Source organism: Pangasianodon hypophthalmus, chromosome 2 (genome assembly GCF_027358585.1).
Source record: "Pangasianodon hypophthalmus isolate fPanHyp1 chromosome 2, fPanHyp1.pri, whole genome shotgun sequence".
Lineage (NCBI taxonomy): Eukaryota > Metazoa > Chordata > Actinopteri > Siluriformes > Pangasiidae > Pangasianodon > Pangasianodon hypophthalmus.
Genome location: NC_069711.1, coordinates 5257104 through 5277316, shown reverse-complemented (window position 1 = coordinate 5277316; position 20213 = coordinate 5257104). Strand labels below are relative to the sequence as shown.

At 39.0% G+C, this 20213-nt stretch overlaps 1 protein-coding gene across 2 annotated transcripts in view; it reads left to right on the top strand.

Moving 5' to 3' along the window:
- Nucleotides 1–227: 227 nt before the first annotated feature.
- bin1b (bridging integrator 1b) overlaps nucleotides 228–20213 on the top strand; it is a 60154-nt gene continuing 40168 nt past the window's right edge. Inside the window, exons 1-3 of one of the 2 annotated variants that reach the window (XM_034312411.2) lie at nucleotides 228–478; nucleotides 14921–15001; nucleotides 15623–15677. In XM_034312411.2, coding sequence (XP_034168302.1) covers nucleotides 398–478; nucleotides 14921–15001; nucleotides 15623–15677 — 217 coding nt within the window. In that variant the 5' untranslated portion in view covers nucleotides 228–397. The remainder of the gene's footprint in view (nucleotides 479–14920; nucleotides 15002–15622; nucleotides 15678–20213) is intronic. The other variant, XM_026913351.3, reaches the window with a different exon arrangement.

Sequence of the window (20213 nt, the reverse complement as noted above, 5' to 3'; positions counted from 1 at the left end):
ACAAGGTTAAACTGTGCCTTTAAGGGGGGTTGCAGGAGGGGTAATCTAATCGCCCTAAATATATATATATATATATATATTTTTTTTTAGAAGTATTTTAAAACATTTATGCTGAAAAGATTGTGAATATCTGCGTATTTAGTCACAGACTGCAGTTATTTATGTTTAATACATGTAGACAGCGTCATTATAATTAGTCGAATTTGCATTTAAAGGGGCTGTCACTCAGGACATTCGGCGCTGTCTTCACGAGCCCTTTAAGAAGTTTTGCCACCAGTGCGAGTGAAGACTCGAGCCTTCTGAAGCTTTGTTTTGTTTTGTTTGTTTGTTTGAGTTATTCCCCTTTTTGTTCCGCTTATTCGCGTTAGTCTCCCACGGTATACTCGAAACTCGCGTAATGGCTGAGATATCGAAAGGGGTCAACGCCGGGAAATTGGCTAGTAATGTACAGAAAAGGATAACCCGAGCACAGGAGAAGGTATGAGAATGAAAAACGCTCTAAACATTTCTTAAGGTTCTTATATCTTTATTTAATCTGTGCTTTGCTATTCAGGCGTATAAAAAAGACCTAATAGATTGGTTGTCTATTTCTACTTCTGTCAGCTGGCGAAAAGTCAGGAACGCAACGCTATTTGCTACTCATTACTGTCGCATTGGTACTGCGTTTGCTATTTCAGGAAGAGTTCGTGACTTAAAATTATCCCATCTACTTACTTCGTAGTGCCCTGTTGCATTATTGCTTATACAGGTCACAAGTTATTTTTCAGACTGCTCTGATGACATATAGTGCTTTACTTCATCGGGCTGTGCGGAAACTGGAACTGAAGCAAATGACACAGCAGCTATATATCCCTAACTGTTATGGCTGTTGTGGAAATTCGATTTCGAACACTGAGTATTTACTAGTTGTGATCAAATTCGTGCAAATGTTAAATATTCACTAATAATTTCTCTTATTCATTTTAATTATGCCTACAGGTTTTAGTAGTAGCAATGGCAGCACTTTACTATGGTCCACATATACAGTCCCCTCTGAAAGTAGTGGAACGGCAAGGCCAGTTCTTATGTTTTTGCTATACACATGTATACACTAAAGACATTTGGGTTTGAGATCAAAAGATGAATATGAGATGATAGATAAGAATTTCAGCTTTCATTTCTTGATGTATACATCTAGATGTGTTAACCTAAAACATGGCACCTTTTGTTTTGACCTACCCATTTTTCAAGTGATCAGAAATATTGGAACATGTGACTGACAGGTGTTTATTGTTGTCCAGGTGTGCCCTGTTAGATTGATTTGTTTGATTGTTTGAACAATTAATAGTTCTAAATGTCTACTCTTGGTTTGAGCCCTGGTTTTCACCTGGGAAGACTGCATTTGTTGTTTAAAAGGTTAAACCAACATGAAGACCAGAGAGCTGTCTTTTGGAGAAAAGCAAGCCATTTTAAAGCTGAGAAAAGAGGGGAAATCAGAGCCATTGCACAAGCATTAGGCATAGCCAATACAACAATTTGGAATGTCCTGAAAAAGAAAGAAAAAAATAGACATTGAACAGGTCAGCCCAGGAAAACAACAGCAGTTGATGACAGAAACATGTGAGTACTGTGAAGACAAACCCAAAAACAACAAGCAAAGACATCACCAACAACCTCCACAGGGCAGGGGTGAAGGTATCACAATCCAGCATTCAAAGAACACTTCGAGAAGTAGGCCATACCACAAGATGCAAACCACTCATTAGCAGTAACAATTGGAAGACCAATTGTAATTCGCAAAGAAGTACAGAGATGAGCCACACAAGTTCTGAAACCAAGATTAAGCTCTACCAAAGTGATGGAAAGGCCAAAGTGTGGAGAAAGAAAGGATCTCCTTATGATCCAAAACATACAAGCTCATGGGTCAAGCACGGTGGAGGTAGTGTCATGGTTTGGGCTTGCATGGATGCTTTGGAACAGGCTCACTAATCTTTATTGATGATGTAACTCATGATGGAAGCAGCAGAATGAATTGTACATCATGCAACAAGACAATTACCCAAAACATACTGTCAATACAACAAAGGACTTCATCAGGGGAAAAAAGTGGGTTAAACTGGTTACCAGACCTTAATCCAATTGAGCATGCATTTCAGTTCCTGAAGAGGAGACAGAAGGGAGAAAACCCCAAAACAAACAACAATTGAAAGAAGCTGCGGTCCAAGCCTGGAAAACATCAACAAAAGAAGAATGCATCAGTTTGGTGATGTCAATGGGTTGCCGGCTTGATGCAGTTATTGCAAGCAAGTGATATGCACCCGAATATTAAGTGTTATTTACTTTAATCTATTTAAGGCTGTCTGTTCCAATACATTTCCTCACTAAAAAATCAGGTGGTCTACCAAGTTGTTTGACACATGTAAATGTAAATATCAGGAAAGCTGACATTCACCTCCAGTGAGATAGCATTGCGAATTGTAAATGTAAATCATGTTATTAATTAACAGAATGAGTTAACAAGTTACCTAACTATTACCATTATTAACTGATATTCATATGACTTAATTTGCTGTAGGGATGTATACACTTCATTATTTCCTGATGCGCTAAGGATTAGTGCATGTATTACCAGTAGTTATTCCAGTTCAAATGGGGCCGGAACATGGGAAGGTAGCAATGAGAGAATCAATGTGGCATAAGTTTACTTCCATGAAATTTCTTTCAGTAATTGTAATCCTCATTATTTGCAGAATCATTTATTGTGTGATATTTTCTCAAGGCTGAGAAAACATGTAAGCAGACAATGAACTGAAATTATTACAATGTTTCGCTGTCACCCATGAGCAAGGAGCACCACTTTTTTAAGTATACAGTTGTTAATATTTAAAAGACTGATTATGCAGCACAACAGGTTTTAAATAGATCTACATTTGTATTAAAAAATAATTTAAAAGGTGTTGTCTTCTTAAAGAGGACACATGCAAATAATGAGCTTCACCTAAATGCAGACCTTAACATTACTATTACATTACTAGTAAAATCACTTTATTAATAAAATTAATTTCTAACTGGAATTCAATTTTGTAAAAATTAGTTATATAAAAGTAACATTTTTAACATTTCATTTTTACTGAAATGTGATTTTAGGTCAGAATATTTAAATTCTCAAATTCAATAGAATTTTAATTCAAATTCACATAGAACTTAAATCCCTGATATAAAGAAAATGTATTAAAAAGCTAGTTGCAGCTATTGTGAATCTTTTCCCGTAGTAGATTAAAGTAGGGTCGTTCAAAAGGATCTACTCTTGATTTGCTGCTAGGTTCTGTGGTTTTCTAAACCTAACTGCAACCATGCAGGTTGAAATGGATGATATATTTTTTTTAAAATCTCGTGTGGTGTAAGTACCTAATTAAATGTTATCCCTTCATTCAACCTAACCACAACACAGACTTGCTGAAATGCAAAGGTTTTTGGGTATTTCCACCATAACCAATCATATATTTTCTGTTAATCCAAAACCATGTGTATTTACACTATTGGCAAACTTTGCTTTGGGGAAATACCTACAGGCAGAAACACGATTATGAACTGGTTTTCTGCAAACACCTGTCATTAGAATAACCTGCCTGGATAATTACTGTAAAACTGATGTAGCCAGTGGTGTAGCTAGGCCCATGGATTTCACGTTTGAAACCCCTAAAATATTTTCCAGTTCTAAATGGTTACTTGTGGATAATTAACATATAGCGCAGCTTATTTTATATACATTTTATGAACATAGCGGCCTCATACATCAACACAACATCCTCATAGCGTCAATGTCAAATAACATGTTTTGCGCAGCAGTGGCACTGTAATGATGTTCAAAAAGGTCAACAGAGTCAACAAGAGGTCTACAGAGTCGTCAAGGTATTTTATGGCATTGTTATTATTATTGATTAATAATCTGACATCCACCCATAATACATGAGTGCATCATACTTATTAATTTAATAGTACAGATCACATTTCCTCACTCAGCCCCCACCCCGAAATTATTTCTGGACTATGCTACTGGCTACAGCACATCCCTGTTAGTTGGACATAAAAACCTGCTCCTCCTCGTGATATTTTTTTAGGGATTCAAAATCTTATAATTGTGTTAGTGCGTGCTACCCAGTCCCTATCACTTGCATGCTTTCCCTATAAGTGCCTCATTCCTGTTCTTGGTTAGAGACCTGTTGTAATAAGAATGTTTTAAAACGTGCTTATTATAAAGACTTGTGTGAACTCAGGCCTGATATGTGAAATAATAGAGGAGAGGAGAGCCTTTAGGCATCAGATTTACTTGGGCTTCTGTTCCTTATTTAGATACTCACAAGGGAGCACTTAATCATGTCCATGATTCACAGTGAAAATACCACTTCTAAATACTGCCCTCCACTCCCAGTGAACAGACCGTATGTCAATCAAAATTTTCCCAATATACACCCACACACCTGTCCTGTCCCAGAACGCCTTTTGGCAGAACATGAATAGAGGCTATGAATAGCAGATAGGCATCCCTGACAGCTGGGTAAATGTGATGGGTTTTTTTGGATCAAGTGAGGGTGGGCATATTTTTAGATCTGCAGTTGACAGCTCCCAATAGTTAGGGCCTGTGACACATTAAAAATATACGAATACACAAACTGTCTATTAGCTATGTTAAATTTTGAGCTCCTTGATAAATCTCCCCAAATGTACAGCCTCGTCAGCATGATGGTGAAACTGTGCAGGAAGATATTAGTGACTTGATTCACCTTAAAACTGAAGGTCTGTGTGCATGTGGGACATAGAAAGGGGAGGGAAATAAAACCACAGAGATAAAATGATGAGCTGAATTTTCAGTTGGAAAGGATTAGAACATATCATTAGACCAGTAGCTCCAAAATTAATTGTACAACAAAAAACTAATGAACATGCAATGGATTTATGAATAATTATAATTATTAATATTTGATACTAATAGAGAAATATAAAAATAGTAATCATATATATACAATGAATGTATGAGAGTTGCTGGGTAGTTGCCATTATATCATAAATTGTCTGCTAGTCCACTATCATCGTGATAATTTCTGCAAGGATGAGAATGTTGCTTCAAAATAAGTTGGACAATATTATTCACCTTCTTTAGAATATACTACGACTCTTAGTCTGGTCAGTTCAGCTCTTTATGAAGGTTTATTTATTTATTTTTTTGATGTTTCATTACATTCTGAATGGTGAACTATATTGTTCCAAACAAGTTGGACAATATTGTGAACCCTCTCTAGAATTATTTGTTTATTTATTCATTTATTTGTTTATTCTTACCATAGTAATCTCTCTTTCTCTCTAATGCACACACACTTCTGATAAATTATTGTGTCCTTGTATTCTTACCTTGTGATAGCTGTTAATATAACTCTAGGCTTTTGCACAAGTTTCTGTGTTTCTAATCTGTGATTGTGTGATTCAGTTTCTGCTCTTTAGTTACTGTCCATAAGGGTTGACATTTCTCAACCCCAAAGTTGCCTCTCTCTGTCTCTTACTACTCAGTGTCTACAGTGTCTGTTGTTTTTTTTTTAATAGTAGCTACTGTTTTGTATTCTAGCAGCCTTGCTTTGTTTTGGAGCAGTTGTAGATTCATGTCATGGTCTATGTATAGGACCCAAACAATGGTTCAAGCTCAGGGTCCCCTGGCCTATGTTCACTGTGTATCTGTGACTGCTTTTTTGTCTACGAGCTCACTTCCAGAGATGTGGCGAAGAGGCACTCACTAGTTAGTGGGGGTTTGGGTGTTTTGGGTTGTACACTGACTGTGTATCCACTATAGTAATGGATGTAAGATCAAGCACTAACACTTATATACATTGGTAATTATAATAATGTGATGGTTCAATACAGACAATATGCATCATGTATTTACTTACAACTAATGAGAAAGGAACTAAATGAACCTCCAGCTTCGAATGAATGAATGATGTCCCAGCCAGTGTGTGTATATACACAGTCAGGTCCATAAGTATTTGGACAGTGACACAATTTTTGTAATTTTTCCTCTGTACACCACCACAATTGATTTGAAATAAAGCAATAAAGCAGACTTTCAGCTTTAATTCAAGGGGTTTAACAAAAATATTACATTAATTGTTTAGGAATTACAGCCGTTTTCTCAGGCTCAAAACTAATTGGACAACTAATAAATAAGCAGTTTAATGGCCTGTTTTCTCCTTATTTCATGTCAAATTTAGGAGATAAAAGGTCTGGAGTTGATTCCAAGTGTTGAATTTGCATTTGGTAGCTGTTCATGGGAATTGTCACTTTGCGAGGTGTCAATGGAAGTGAAAGAGGCCATCATTACCTTGAAAAAACAAAACAAACCAGAGAGACAGCAGAAACTTTAGGAGTGGCCATATCAAAAATTTGGTACATTCTTAAAAAGAAGGAATGCACTGGCGAGCTTAGCAACAACAAAAGGCCTGGAAGACCACAGAAGACAACTAAAGTGGATGATTGCCAAATTCTTTCCTTGGTGAAGAAAAACTTCTTCACAACCTCTAGCCAAGTCAAGAACACTCTTGAGTAGGTAGGCATGTCATTGTCAATGTCTAAAATCAAGAGATGCCTTTATGAATGTAGATACAGACGGTTTACCTCAAGATGTAAACCACTGGTAACACTCAAGAGCAGAAAGGACTTTGCTTAAAAAAAAAACCCAAAAAACTCTTTTAAAAAAAAAAAAGTCTGTTGCACCAGTTCTGATGCAAGATTAAATTGTATCAGAATGATGGGAAGAGAAGAGTATGGAGAAGGAAAAGAAGGGCTCATGATCCAAAGCATACCACATCATCTGTCAAACATGATGGAGGCAGTGTTATGGCATGGGCATGAATGGCTCCTAATGGAACTGGGTCACTGGTGTTTAATGCTGATGTGAATGCTGATAGAAGTAGAAGGATGAAGTGTATAGAGTGTATTTCTGCTCAGATTCAGTCAAATGCCGCAGAACTGATATAGGACAGTTTTTCACAGTACAGATGTGTAGTGACCCAAAACATTCCGCAAAAGCACCCCTAAGAGCTTGGAAATGGAATGTTCTTAAATGGCCAAGTCAGTCATCTGACCTTAACCCAACTGCGCATGCTTTTCACTTACTGAGTCAAAACTGAAGGCAGAAACACCCACAAACAAGCAGCAACTGAAGGTCCTGCAAGTTGTGAGGTTGGGCCTCCATGGATCGGACCTGTTTGTCCAGCACATCCTACAGATGCTCCATTGGATTGAGATCTGGAGAATTTGTAGTTTTTGTATGTAAAAATACATTTGTAGAATGTGTTTTTATTAAAAACAAATGGCAATGGTGAACAAATCCAAATCACTGTAGGATCTGAAGTGAACAGGCAAGGAAAGCAAAGAAGCCATAAAGCTAGGAATCCTGCTCCCAGACTTTGCAGACCCAAGTTAATTACCACTTGTTTACTGATTGCTGGATTTCAACTGCCCCGTGAACAATCAGCAACTGATAGGACATCCCTGACCAGAGGACGAACCCTCTCAGCCAAGAGGAACCTCTGTCAAACTTATTGATCTAGGTCACTGGCCAAGACCAGATGGCTCACCCAACACGATGCTAAAACTGATAACTACAGAAAAGGGGGGGGGGGGGACTCACCCAAGGACCCTCATGGAATGAGACCTTTGTTCTCCCCAGGAACACAAAGTTCACCACCCTTCACACATTCCACAGAACCCAGCTTTAACAGACTACATAAGGCTACTTTACATCTCCTGTAAGGACAATGACTTTTAAGATGATGCACCATAGTTTGAAAACTTGTTGCCTCTTTTAATGTCATTCCGTATGTGTGTCATGCTTATAGCCACCAGGTCATTATGATGCTTTTTGATCGTTTAACAGGGACCATAGTGTTTGTGTGTGTATCAATAACAGCAAGTATGTCATGTTTGGTATGTGTGTGATCACTATTGAATTTCCTAAGGGTTGGTATAATGTAAAGTTGAGTACGATGTATTACATGCATGTTACCAAATTCCTTAACAAAGTTCTAACTTAACCTAATGCAAAGTTTGCAAAGCACATAACTCAGAGACCAGAATGTTAATTAGTGTCAGAGGAGGAGAATACAGTTTACACCCTGCCCCAAGATCCTGCTGATTGGAGCAAACACTTTGGGGTCAGCCCAACTGGAAAGGGTTAAAACCCCCTGACACAAAATAAACTCTGAGTCTCATCCTATCCATCCTTGAGAGAGTCCAACATCTTTCAAGGAGTCTCATCCACAACATCTTCCAAGAGTCTCATCCAACACATCTCTGCAAGAGTCTCATCCACATCTTCCAAGAGTCTCATCCTATCCATCCTTGAGAGAGTCCAACACATCTTTGGAGTCTCATCCAAAACACCTGTGCAAGAGTCCATCAACATCTTCAGAGAGCCTTTACCAACATCTTCAAGGAGTCCTCTTCAACTAACAGCTCAAGAGAGTCTCCATCCACATCTGAAGGAAGTCTCATCAACCAAGAGCTTTAGAAGTTCATCACAAGGAGATCACGCTTGCTCCGAGACTGCATCCAGACTGGTTCTTGCAAAGCTTCCAACTCTCGCCTTCGCACCTCTGTGAACCACTCTTCAAAGTTTTGCAACCCGCCTGCGAGACTCCGCCGGGTTCGCGCCTCACTCTGTTTATCTTCCTCATTGGTCTTTCGAGACGCTACATAAGGCCAACCAGACCGCTGACCAATCAACATCACCGGAAAATCCTTCCAAACAACAACGCAACGAGGGAATCCCTGGCAACACAAACGCAAGTATAGTACCTCCAGATTCTCGCTGAACTGGTGCATTTAATACAAGTTTAAAGCCCTTCTAAACGAAGCAAATGTTAAATCAAACTCATAAGTTGATGGTTCGTTCAGGTCATGGTCTGAGAAACTGCTAGTAACTTGGAATTTCATTCACTCTCTCTTCAAAGCCATTTTCACCCCTGTTTGTGTGTGTGTGTGTTTGTGTTAGACTAGTTTCTGTGTTTTAGAATAGTAATAAAGTCTCGTCTGATTTTATAAAGGCCAGTGTCTTGTGTCTCTGTGCTTCAAATTTATTGCCTTAAACTGCCGATTTTGTTACTGTGCTTTTAATATAGTGTTTCACTAGATTTAGGATATTATTGCCGGTGGCCACTGAGGTAATATCCCATATACAATTAATAAATACACTCATTTCAACTTATCGCTGGACGAATAGTTGATCAGCTGTTAAAATATTAAGTTTACAAATTTCCGCTTCTGAGCTGATCTGCTAATGTCCTACATATTTTGGTGGAGAATACAACAGCTTAACCTAAACAGCTAATTTCCTTACATATTGGTGGAGAATACATCAGCTTAATCTAAATGAGCTAAATTTTCCCTACATCACTAGGCAAAAATTCAAACACAGAACAGGCAGTGGGTCAGGCAATGTGCAAACAGAGTATACAAGAACAAGGCAAAAATCAAGAGACTGTGAAACACACCTTCCAGAATCTAGAAATAGCAAACCTGCATCAAAGGCTTGGTATGAAATGTTTGTCAGATGTTTGTAGGCAGTAGTGCATTGGGGGAAGTGGAGTTCAGGATTGCTTTGACTTGGTACACTGGTTGTCCTTCTATTTCCAGAGGTTCAGTTGGTGTAGTAGTGGGAATCTTTCAGCCAGGGGATTGCTGGTTTGAGGCGGGAGATGTGAAACGATGGAGTGAGGTGGCAGTGACATGGTAATTTCAGGCAGGAAGTGACCTCGTTGATACATTGCAGTACTATATATGGTTCAATATATCAGAGGATGAGTTTGCAACATTGTTGGCTGAAGCACATGTCTTAGTACATGTCAAGAGTCAGACTTTGTCACCAGTTTGGTACACTGGTGTGACACACTTTAAAGGGGTGAGCTGAGTGGCTGTATGTCTGACTGAGTTTAGGGGCATATTCAGCCCAGGGAAGAAACTGATCCCAGTCCCCCTGGTTTTCAGCCCAGAAAGACCACAAGAACTGGCAGATTTCTATCTCTTTTGACTTGCCCATTCGCTGGTAGATGATATTCTGACATGAGACTGATGGCCACAAGCTTTTCCATAAAGCTTTTCCACACTTGTGAAATTAATTGTGTGCCTTGGTCACTGATGATGTCTTCCGGTAAGCCAAACAAAACAGCAGTTGGAAAATCAATCAGATATAACCATGAATATGGTCTTTCCATGAGAGACTAGGAGATTGGTCATGAAGTCTAGGGCCAGGTGTGACCAAGGGCTTTGCGGAACGGTTAGGGGCATGAGCTTTTTGGCACTTTGGATTGGGTGCACACTGTATAGGAGGATATGAGTCTGTGCATGTCCATGAACATCTGATGCCAAAAGTACTTGTTTTGCAATAACACATAGGTTTTATGAATTGCTGGATTTCCTGTTGCTGATAAAAAGTGGGCCCATGTGACGAGTTTCTCTCGCAGCCTGGGAGCAACGTAGGTCTTACCGGTAGGACATGACACTGACGCGTGCATGCTTAGTGCATATTGGCCTTGATTTCGTGGTCTATGTCCCAGATGAGGGTGCCTACAAAGCATGACTCAGGGAGGATGGGTTGCTCTTGGTGGTCCCTGGGGTTCACTGGGTGAACACAGGAAAGAGCGTCAGCTTTGCCATTCTTGGAACCAGGTCAAAATGATGTACCAAAGTTAAACCTTGAAAAGAACAGAGACCAACATGCTTGGCGTGACTTTAGGCATTTTACAATTCTCAGGTCCTGCAGGTTTTTGTGGTCGGTGAAGATAGTGAATGGGTTAATAGCAACCTCGGGCCAGAGTATCCATTCCTCTAGGGCTAGTTTGACTGGTTTCCAACATCATGATTGTGTTCAGCAAATAAGTCGGTCAATAAGTTGCCCATGGCACCTGAATCCATCAGTGCTGCAAGAACAGAAACACCTTATGAGTGTCTTATCTAAACAGGACTCGAGAAAGCTGGCAGAGATAAATACTTAGAGGGACTGACTGAAGGTGAGTGTTGTTGGCAAGGAAACCTGCTTAATCGTGGGTGGAGGCCATTGTTGAGCTGGACAAACTGGGCACTGGGAGACTGGATGCCACAGTAGAAGCATAATCCAGCCCTTCTCCATCATCCTCTTTTGAGATCAGTGAGCTTTGCGTGACCAATTTTCATGCTTTCTACTTGGTTTGGATTAGAAGACAATTTCTCGAGGGACTGAGGAAGTGGGCAATTCCGCAACGGGTTGTCTATGTGGATGGATAGATCAATGATCGTGTCTAGTGATTTCTGCTCATCAAAACATGCCAGGTCTGTGAGTATGGCAGGGCTCAGTCCTTTGCGGTAAGCAGCTTTCAGAGCGGCCTCATTCTAGCTGCTTCCAGCAGCAAGGGTCCTGAATTCCACGGTGTATTCAGCTGTGCCATGTTTTCCCTGGGTTATGGATAGGAGCTGCTCACTGATTTTCTTTCCCTCTGGAGCATGATCAAACACATGGTGAAACAACTCTTTGAAGCGGTTGTACAAGGAAATGTGTTCTCTGCCCTGTTTCCATACTGTTGTAGCCCAGGTGAGTGCTTTGTCGGAAAGAAGGTTAAAGGGTCACCTGAGTATTTGTTGGGGCCTGCAATAGGAGAGGGAACAACGGAATATGTTGCCACCATTATAGAGACTAGTGTAGCCAGCATGGTGGTAAGTTTTTCAAGCTTGGTGTTGAACATGGTGATTTGCTGTTGCTGCTCCCCTACTAGATGTCCTTGCACTGCAACCACCTGTTGCCAGTCAAACACTCCTGCTGCCTCCATTTAACAGGTGAAGTATTTTGTCAGGTGGCAGAGACGGTGACAGTTGCAGAAATTGATTTTATTAAAAACAACTGGCAATAGCCAACAAATCCAAGTCACTGGGCAAAAATCCAAAACACAGAACAGGGAGTGGGTCAGGCGATGTGCAAACAGAGTATACAAGAACAAGGCAAAAATCAACAGACTGTGAAACACACGAGTCAAAACCAGAAATATCAAATATATATTAAAGGCTTGGTATGTCAAATGAAATGTCAGCACTGAATGAATACTTCACAAAGTGAAGGTGTAGTGAGGGTGCTTATATGTTTCTGGAGGTCCATGTGTGTGGAATCAGTAATTGGGTGACTGTGAACGTGACCATGAACATGGTGTGTGGGAGTTGTAGTCTGAGGTGTCCATGTTTGTAGGCAATTGGAGATTCTGTGCAGATTCTGGTGTAGACATGACCGTTCCTTAAATGATAAAATAACAAATTTGTGTCAACACACTCCTAACGCTGCCCGATATCCACCTGAAATGCAGGAGTGTGTCATACTTACCAATTTAATTGTGCAGATCAGGAAAATAATCGTGACTTTATTTTGTATATTTTCTCATCCCTAAAATTAATTAAAGGTAATTTCAAATATTCAAGGAAGACTTTCCATTAAATTTAATTTAATGTTGTAATTGTCAAAGGTGCATCTACAAAGTACTGAATAAAGGGTTTGAATACTTATCTTAATGAGAGATTTTAGTTTTTGATTTATACTAAATTTGCAAAAATGTAAAAATGCAGTGTTAATATACTCAATTAAAGTGAATAGTTGAAGACTGCAACTATTTTTTATTTTTTGCACCATTCTGTGTAAACTCTAGAGAGTGTTATGCGTGAAAACCCCAGGAGATTCTGCTTACATAAGAACCTAAAAAGAGAAAAACCCTTGAAGGCCTGGGGCACCTCCTGGACTGCAAGTAATAGCTTGAACATTTTGCTTGAACATTTTGACCATCTATTACAGCAACCTAAGAAAGAGAAGGATACAGGGGAGGGATTTGAGTAAACCAGTGTAGCATGCACAGCCGCAGCACACCAAGTCTGCCCCCAACTGTTGTAGTCGCCTGTTTTTGTTAAATGATGCCTTGCTCCAGCAGAAGGGTTAGCGGGTACTTGGGTGCTGTAGACTGCTGCACCATCTTTCAGTGCACAACACCTTCTTTTGCAACAGTAAAACATTCACACTATTGTTGGGAGATTGCGAGCTCCCATCGATGAATTTCAGAGCTGCCATAGCTATCCATGGGCATAGAGAGAGAGTCAAGAGAGCAAATTTGGCCATTCTTTCAGTGTGGGGGGGCTGGCATTACTGTCTGTCCCCTGTCAATCATTGTGACACTAGCCAATTGTGGGCAACTGTGAGCTCATGTATACAGAACAGGGTAGATAGCACTTTCCTCCAAGTGTGTTACGCTGCCCTGTGATGCAGCATGAGCAGCAGTTTGAAAAGATGCAGAGGTTGGCTTAATATATCTGTCTTGGAGGAAGCACGAGTTTGCCCCACCTGCCCAGGTTGGTAGCTGGGGAGAGTTAGCTAGTGGTTGGGAAGTGGAAAGGCTAAATTGGGGGAGAAAAAAAACTATATATTGTCAATACTTCTAGGCATGGTAGACAGACAGTAATGTAAGGTGAAAGAAATGCAAATAAAGTTGCCACTTTTCAGATTGCCACTTCTTCTGGCTGGCTCTCTGCCCCACACATGCACACAGTTCACTGCTTGGAGAGTCAGAGGGAGAGAGAAAAAGTGAGATCACATTAATATACATGGGAAAAAGGAGGCTCAGGTGTGCAGTGTTAGTCATTAGCCCTGTAAGAGCCACAGCACCAAGAGCCGCAATGTGTAGTGAAAGGGGAATTACATGACATAGCCGCCTTTTATGGTGTGTGTATGGAGCGTCACCCTTAGAGAAGGCAGGAGCTGAATGCATGACAGACTTGCAGGATGGCTCTAGAAACCAGAACACTGCTGGTCAGCACCGGAGTAAGGTGGTGAGATGATGACGTCATCCACACAGTCAGCACAAGGCAGGATGCCAACATCATTCACAAAGTCAGCTGGGGCAGAGTGATAATGTTCTCAGTGGAGCAGGGAGTTGGAGCAATGTCCTCAGCAAAACACAGGGGTTAATGTCCTCCCCAATCCTAGGCGGTGGAGTGACATACACAGTGAAGCAGAGGGGACGAGCGATGTCGACAGCAGAGCAAGGAGGGGGACCGACGTCCTCAATGGAGCAGGAACAAGGAGTGACATCCTCAGCGGAAGTAACCAGAATCAAGAAACCAATGGAACATGGGAACAACAGGAGAAACACAGCTTGGAACTTAAACGAACATAAAGCACAATAAGACTTTGTTCTTAGACACAGAAGGGCTTAAATAGACAAACTAATCAGAAACTAATACAAAGTGTTAGGTGCGTACAATCAAGACACAATAAGGCAATAAACCAATAAACTAGGATTCAGATCAAAACAAAAAACGTATGGACCATGATCAAAACAAACCACAAAAAGGAAGCACTGTTCAAGCTGAGAACAGCAACGCATGTTGAAAGGGGGATTTACGTGACAACCCCTCTAGCTTGTTGCAGACTCCCACTAAACCACATCCCCACCTGCTTACATTTATCTAATATTTCTTATTCTGTGATTATGGTATAATAAAATTATATGATGATTATGATAAACAAATATAATATCTAAACATGTTACTGATTTTATGCTTTAAAAAGTCTTGCTCTGTTGGCAAATAATTTTGCTTAAGTATTTATTTCTACAAAGAAGCAAAATTATCTGCTAATATAAAGACAATTTCAAGATTGTAAATTCTAGAGGCTTAATAATGTATGTTTCATCATAAACTCATAATGAGAAACATTACATAAATTTGACTACATTAAGTACTACTGTTCTTTAAAATTTAAAACTTTAGAGCTTGAGTATGGGCATAGTATTATTAAGTGACAGTAATACACAACAGAATGGAAGTATCTTGCAAGGATGTTAAAAGCAAGTGTGTGTTATGTGCCGAATGTGCTTGGTCTGATTTCTAGATGATGCAGAAGCTGGGGAAGGCTGATGAAACCAAAGACACAGAATTTGAGGAGGGCGTGGCTAACTTCAGCAAGCAGCTGGTGAGACTAACATTTATTCTCTTTATAGCCTACTACCTAATTATTCACTTCTGATGTCTGTGGCTATAACCTGAATTTTATCTGAATCTGAATACATTTGAAATTTTTAAATATAAAATCTGAGTAGAGTAAAATGTAGAGTATTTTGTGATTGCATTATGTCTGTCAGTTAAATGAAACCTTGATAATTAAGGCTCTCTATGTTTCTCGACAAGGCTTACTGTCTAAATGCAGAACAAAACATTCAAGCCTTCAAAACCCGTGTTTCACTAAATTAACAAATTGATAAACAAACAAACAAACTTTCTGTATTGATTTGGGTAGTGGGGAAAATTATAATAAAATCTTTCAGCATTTATGTAGCTAAATGTATAATATGATCTTTAAAATCAAGTAAGCATATAGTACGTACTAGAACAAGGATATGTGTCCTCACATGTCCTATTAAATAATGTGTTCCACTAATGTGCAGTATAAGTCTGTTCGGGACATTTGCTGTGGTGGAAAATTTCTACATTACATCTCACTGTATGAAAGGCTACGTGTGATTATAGTCACATTTTTCACAGTTAGTTGAAGATTCCAAACTAGTCCTTTAAATTTTGGCATATACTCTTACAGGCAGAAGGCACTAAATTGCAGAGAGACCTGCGAGCATACCTGGAAGCAGTCAAAAGTAAGTTTTGGGAATTCTTTTCTGCTGAGTCTGTGTTTGGGATGTGTGTCGATCTGTGTTTTATGCAGTGTTTCAGCTAATTCTAAATCTGTCACCCGTCCGGCAACTGATACTTAAAAATGATTTCCTCTTTATTTGTATTGATTGCAATTGTAATTTAAGACAAAATTAATTTGCACATTATAATGCAGTTAATAATTTGATATTTACTTGATAAAGACATTTTTTTGTGATTAATTTGTTTTACATCACTGTTGTTAGTGTAGTTAAAAATTCATTCAAATTCAAGCTATTATTCTCCATACAATTCCTGGACTAATGCAGAATAAAAATGTAGTTTTCCCACAAGTTTTCCCTCTGAAATATTTTAAGAAAATTGGGTTTCCACATATAGGTGAAAGCTGAAATCATACAAGCCTTCCAATCACGATATAGTCTAGGTGCAGTCATGCCTTTCATGCAAATAAAAACCACTGATACTGTATACATAAGTATTTATGGATTTAAATGGATTTAATTGGGATTATGTCATAAATGACACAACTGTGACAGGCCATCCACCAAAAGTCATTGATCGGGTAAAGAAGGCATTAGTCAGCGATGCAAAAAATGACATATGACTATGTTGCTACAATTTATTAATGAATAATTTATTAATAATTAATAAATATCTACTCAATTCATTAAAGAATGAGGACATTGTCACAAAGCAGGTTTACAGAAATATATAAATTCCAAATATAAACGTTACATTTATAAATTCATCCCTAATGAGCAAGCCAGAGGCGACCAGAGGCGGCAAGGAAAAAACTCCGAGACGATATGAGGAAGAAACATTGAGAGGAACCAGACTCCAATGGGAATCCATCCTCATCTGGGTGACAACCAATAGTGTGGTTGTACTATATACTCTAGCTGTGTACTATATACTCAAAAAGTGCAATTGTGTAGCCAAGAACTTATGAGCTTATTGAGCAACTTATGAATATCAATGAGCATCAGAGTTATTTCTGAATTCATTATAGTTGTAACTTGAAGTCTATTTTGTTGAAGTTATCAGTTGTTCAGTATCGGACACTTGAGTGCAAAACTGTTCGGAGCAATTGCAGACCTAAGCCATTTTTGTGGTTTTTAAGTGGTACCATCCACAGTAATTTCATTGATCTTTAGGCTGTCCATATGGGGCCATCCTCAGCAGCAGGGAGTAGTTTTCAGGTGATGAGAACTCTAACCAGAAGTAGGACATCAGGATGGATCAGGCAGGTGCAGAGAGCAGCAGGGGTCAGGATCACTGGTATCGCAGTATACCATTTTTATGGCTTTCTAAGATGTCTCTGAAAGTTTGAGATTGGGAAACAGCTTGAAAAACGCATGATGTATGAATGTAGTGAAGTACGGTGTCTGAGTAGCCTACACCTGATTTTTGTTAAACACTAAACCCAAACCAATTTTATTAAAACACTAATGTGAAAAAAGTCTTTCTAAAAACAGATTATGTAAATCGCAGATACAAACATAGATTTCATAGATTTGCATAGATTTAAATTATTCCTCTTTTTTCCCAGTGCATGCAGAAAATTTTCCGAAGGCATCTTGTGCACCACCAGTGGTACGCATAACACAGTTTGAGAACCATTGACCTCGGCTATAAAAGTAGAATAGTATAGTTTCAAGGAAAAAGAAGCTACTGTTTCAGCCTTCTGAGGGCTGATTTGTACTACTGCGTGTGTATATCTGCAAGCAGGTCATGGCATGGTGTGCAGATGTTGGCATAGGTTTTTATATTTACACTCAATCTGAGTGTGTACACTAGGGGGCAGTGTCATATGAACCACAACAGATTTAAATAAATGAAAAATATGAAAAACATTTTTTCATTCTACTTCATACGAATGAAAAATTGTGAAAAACAGCTAAAAGAAAGCAGAATAGGAATAATAAATTGAAGACAGCACTCGTGTAACTTTATTTTGAAAAGTGCTCACTTTGCATGCATAAACAGTGATTTCATCTTTGTGTTGTGTTTTGTGTGTGTGTGTGTGTGTGTGTGTAGGAAAAACCAACCCAAGCTTCAAAACTAGCTTCTCATTTACTGATGAAACAAAGAAAAGTACAGTGATAAATGGTAGTGCTGCTCACCCTTCTCTGAAACGTCCTCCAACCAGAGCTACATTAGAAGGACTGGAATTAGCCAGTTATTGCAGTTCATGCTGGATGGTGTTTGCACAAGAAGACATGTATATTAACATCACAATATATTAAAATAAAATAACAAATTAGCACACCTGACAAAACAAATAAAAGTACAATTATAAATTGTATTCCTGCTCACCCCGTTCTCTGACACTTAAAGTCTGACAAAATAAGCTACATAAAAACTATTTGCATCATAACTATTAGCACTGTGGCTAATACGACTAGGTTGTATCGGAGAACAGAAGGTATACAACATAAACAAAGTTTGTGGGATTCAACATGCATGTTTAAACTATCATTTTAAAACATATGTGGTGAGGAGCAAAACAGCAGGTGTAAAACTAAAAGGCTACAATACACTGCTACAATACATTCATAAGGCTTTAACAGAACATTTTGTGTAATTATACACAACTATTATATGGATGGACACCATAACAGGGATTCAAAACGGAAGCTAGAATACCTCTGTGGCCCTCTAGTGGCTGGCTGCAGTAAAATTTTTAACCCCGCCTATTCCCATATTAGTGAATGGGAAGGGTGGAAAATTTTCATTTTAATTTACACCTCCACAAATTATTTTTGGGAATTTTTGGGAGTAGCGTTCTGTAGTTTTTCCAAGTTCAGTTGACGCTGATATCGCCCTCAATATTTTTTCTTACAATAAATCAGTTTTATGGCCGTTAGTTGCTGGTAGGGTGTAGTTGATGAGATGATTGACAGTTTTGGTCATGACAATTGAACCTCATAAACGCACACACACTTTGCAACATGCACCTAATGCTCTTGACAGTACAGTTGCAAAGCCATGTGTTGTTCTGCAGTTAACTGTGCTAGCAGACCCTCAGACCCTCAAAAAACAGTCTTTGCAGTTTTTTGGTATGATGCTCATTTTGTTGTCTAAGGCTCTGTTTACACCCAGCATTGACATGCATATACAGATCAGATGTGGACAGCGCTAAGTACAGTTGTGAATGGAGGCAAATGCCTCTTGAAGATGCATTGTGATCCAATCACTCAAACCACATTCAGATGGTCTGGGACACATTTGGCCACATCACATTTGTAGTGTGAACAGTGCGTCTAGATGCGTCCCGGACAGCAACAAAGGACCAATTAATTGACTGTGCCATTGCCCTAGCTGGAAAATGTGTAATCATTGCAAGCCTGAACGGTAGAGCTCTCTGATGCTAGGCTAATGGATAAAGATGGATAAAGCAGCTGCTTTTCATAGCTTCATTCATTGTCTCATGTCCCATTCATTAATATGTTTCATTAGAAGATCAAAACGATTAAAACCTTTGAAAGGTACATGAGATATGATTTGCAGGACATTTCTGCCTGAAAATAAATGCAGTGAAAGACAGGCGTAATAAATGTGCATGACAGCCTTTCGCCAGCAAAAGCAACGTAGGAAATTCAATCACAAGTGATCACTGGAGACACCATTCATAATACCTTGTGTGAATGGCTATGTGGCTCAGCTGTTTTAATCAGCCAATCACTGGATGACAACATTGCTCTTAAGATACAGAAAACAGACTATTTCAATGGATGGCTTAAAAGGGACCTTATACAGGGACGAATTCTGTTTCAAGGAAAAAGAAGCTACTGTTTCAGCCTTCTGAGGGCTGATTTGTACTACTGCGTGTGTATATCTGCAAGCAGGTCATGGCATGGTGTGCAGATGTTGGCATAGGTTTTTATATTTACACTCAATCTGAGTGTGTACACTAGGGGGCAGTGTCATATGAACCACAACAGATTTAAATAAATGAAAAATATGAAAAACATTTTTTCATTCTACTTCATACGAATGAAAAATTGTGAAAAACAGCTAAAAGAAAGCAGAATAGGAATAATAAATTGAAGACAGCACTCGTGTAACTTTATTTTGAAAAGTGATCACTGGAGACACCATTCATAATACCTTGTGTGAATGGCTATGTGGCTCAGCTGTTTTAATCAGCCAATCACTGGATGATAACATTGCTCTTAAGATACAGAAAACAGACTATTTCAATGGATGGCTTAAAAGGGACCTTATACAGGGACGAATTCTGCTCTCAAAGGCTGAAGGAATTTCAGTGATTTATCCTGCCTTATCCTTATATGCTGACTCCAAAACAGCTGTTTCCATTGACACTCTCTCATTCAAATTCATCTGGAAAAAATAAGACTGAATATGTCAAGAGAAAAACAATGATCTACTCTGATGGAGGCTTTAATGGTATAGATTTCACAACTCTTAACCGGGTATTTAAAATCAATTGGGTTAAGCAATGCCTTTTAGGTGGTAGTGCTCCTTGGTTCTTTATTCCAAATTTAATACTTGACATT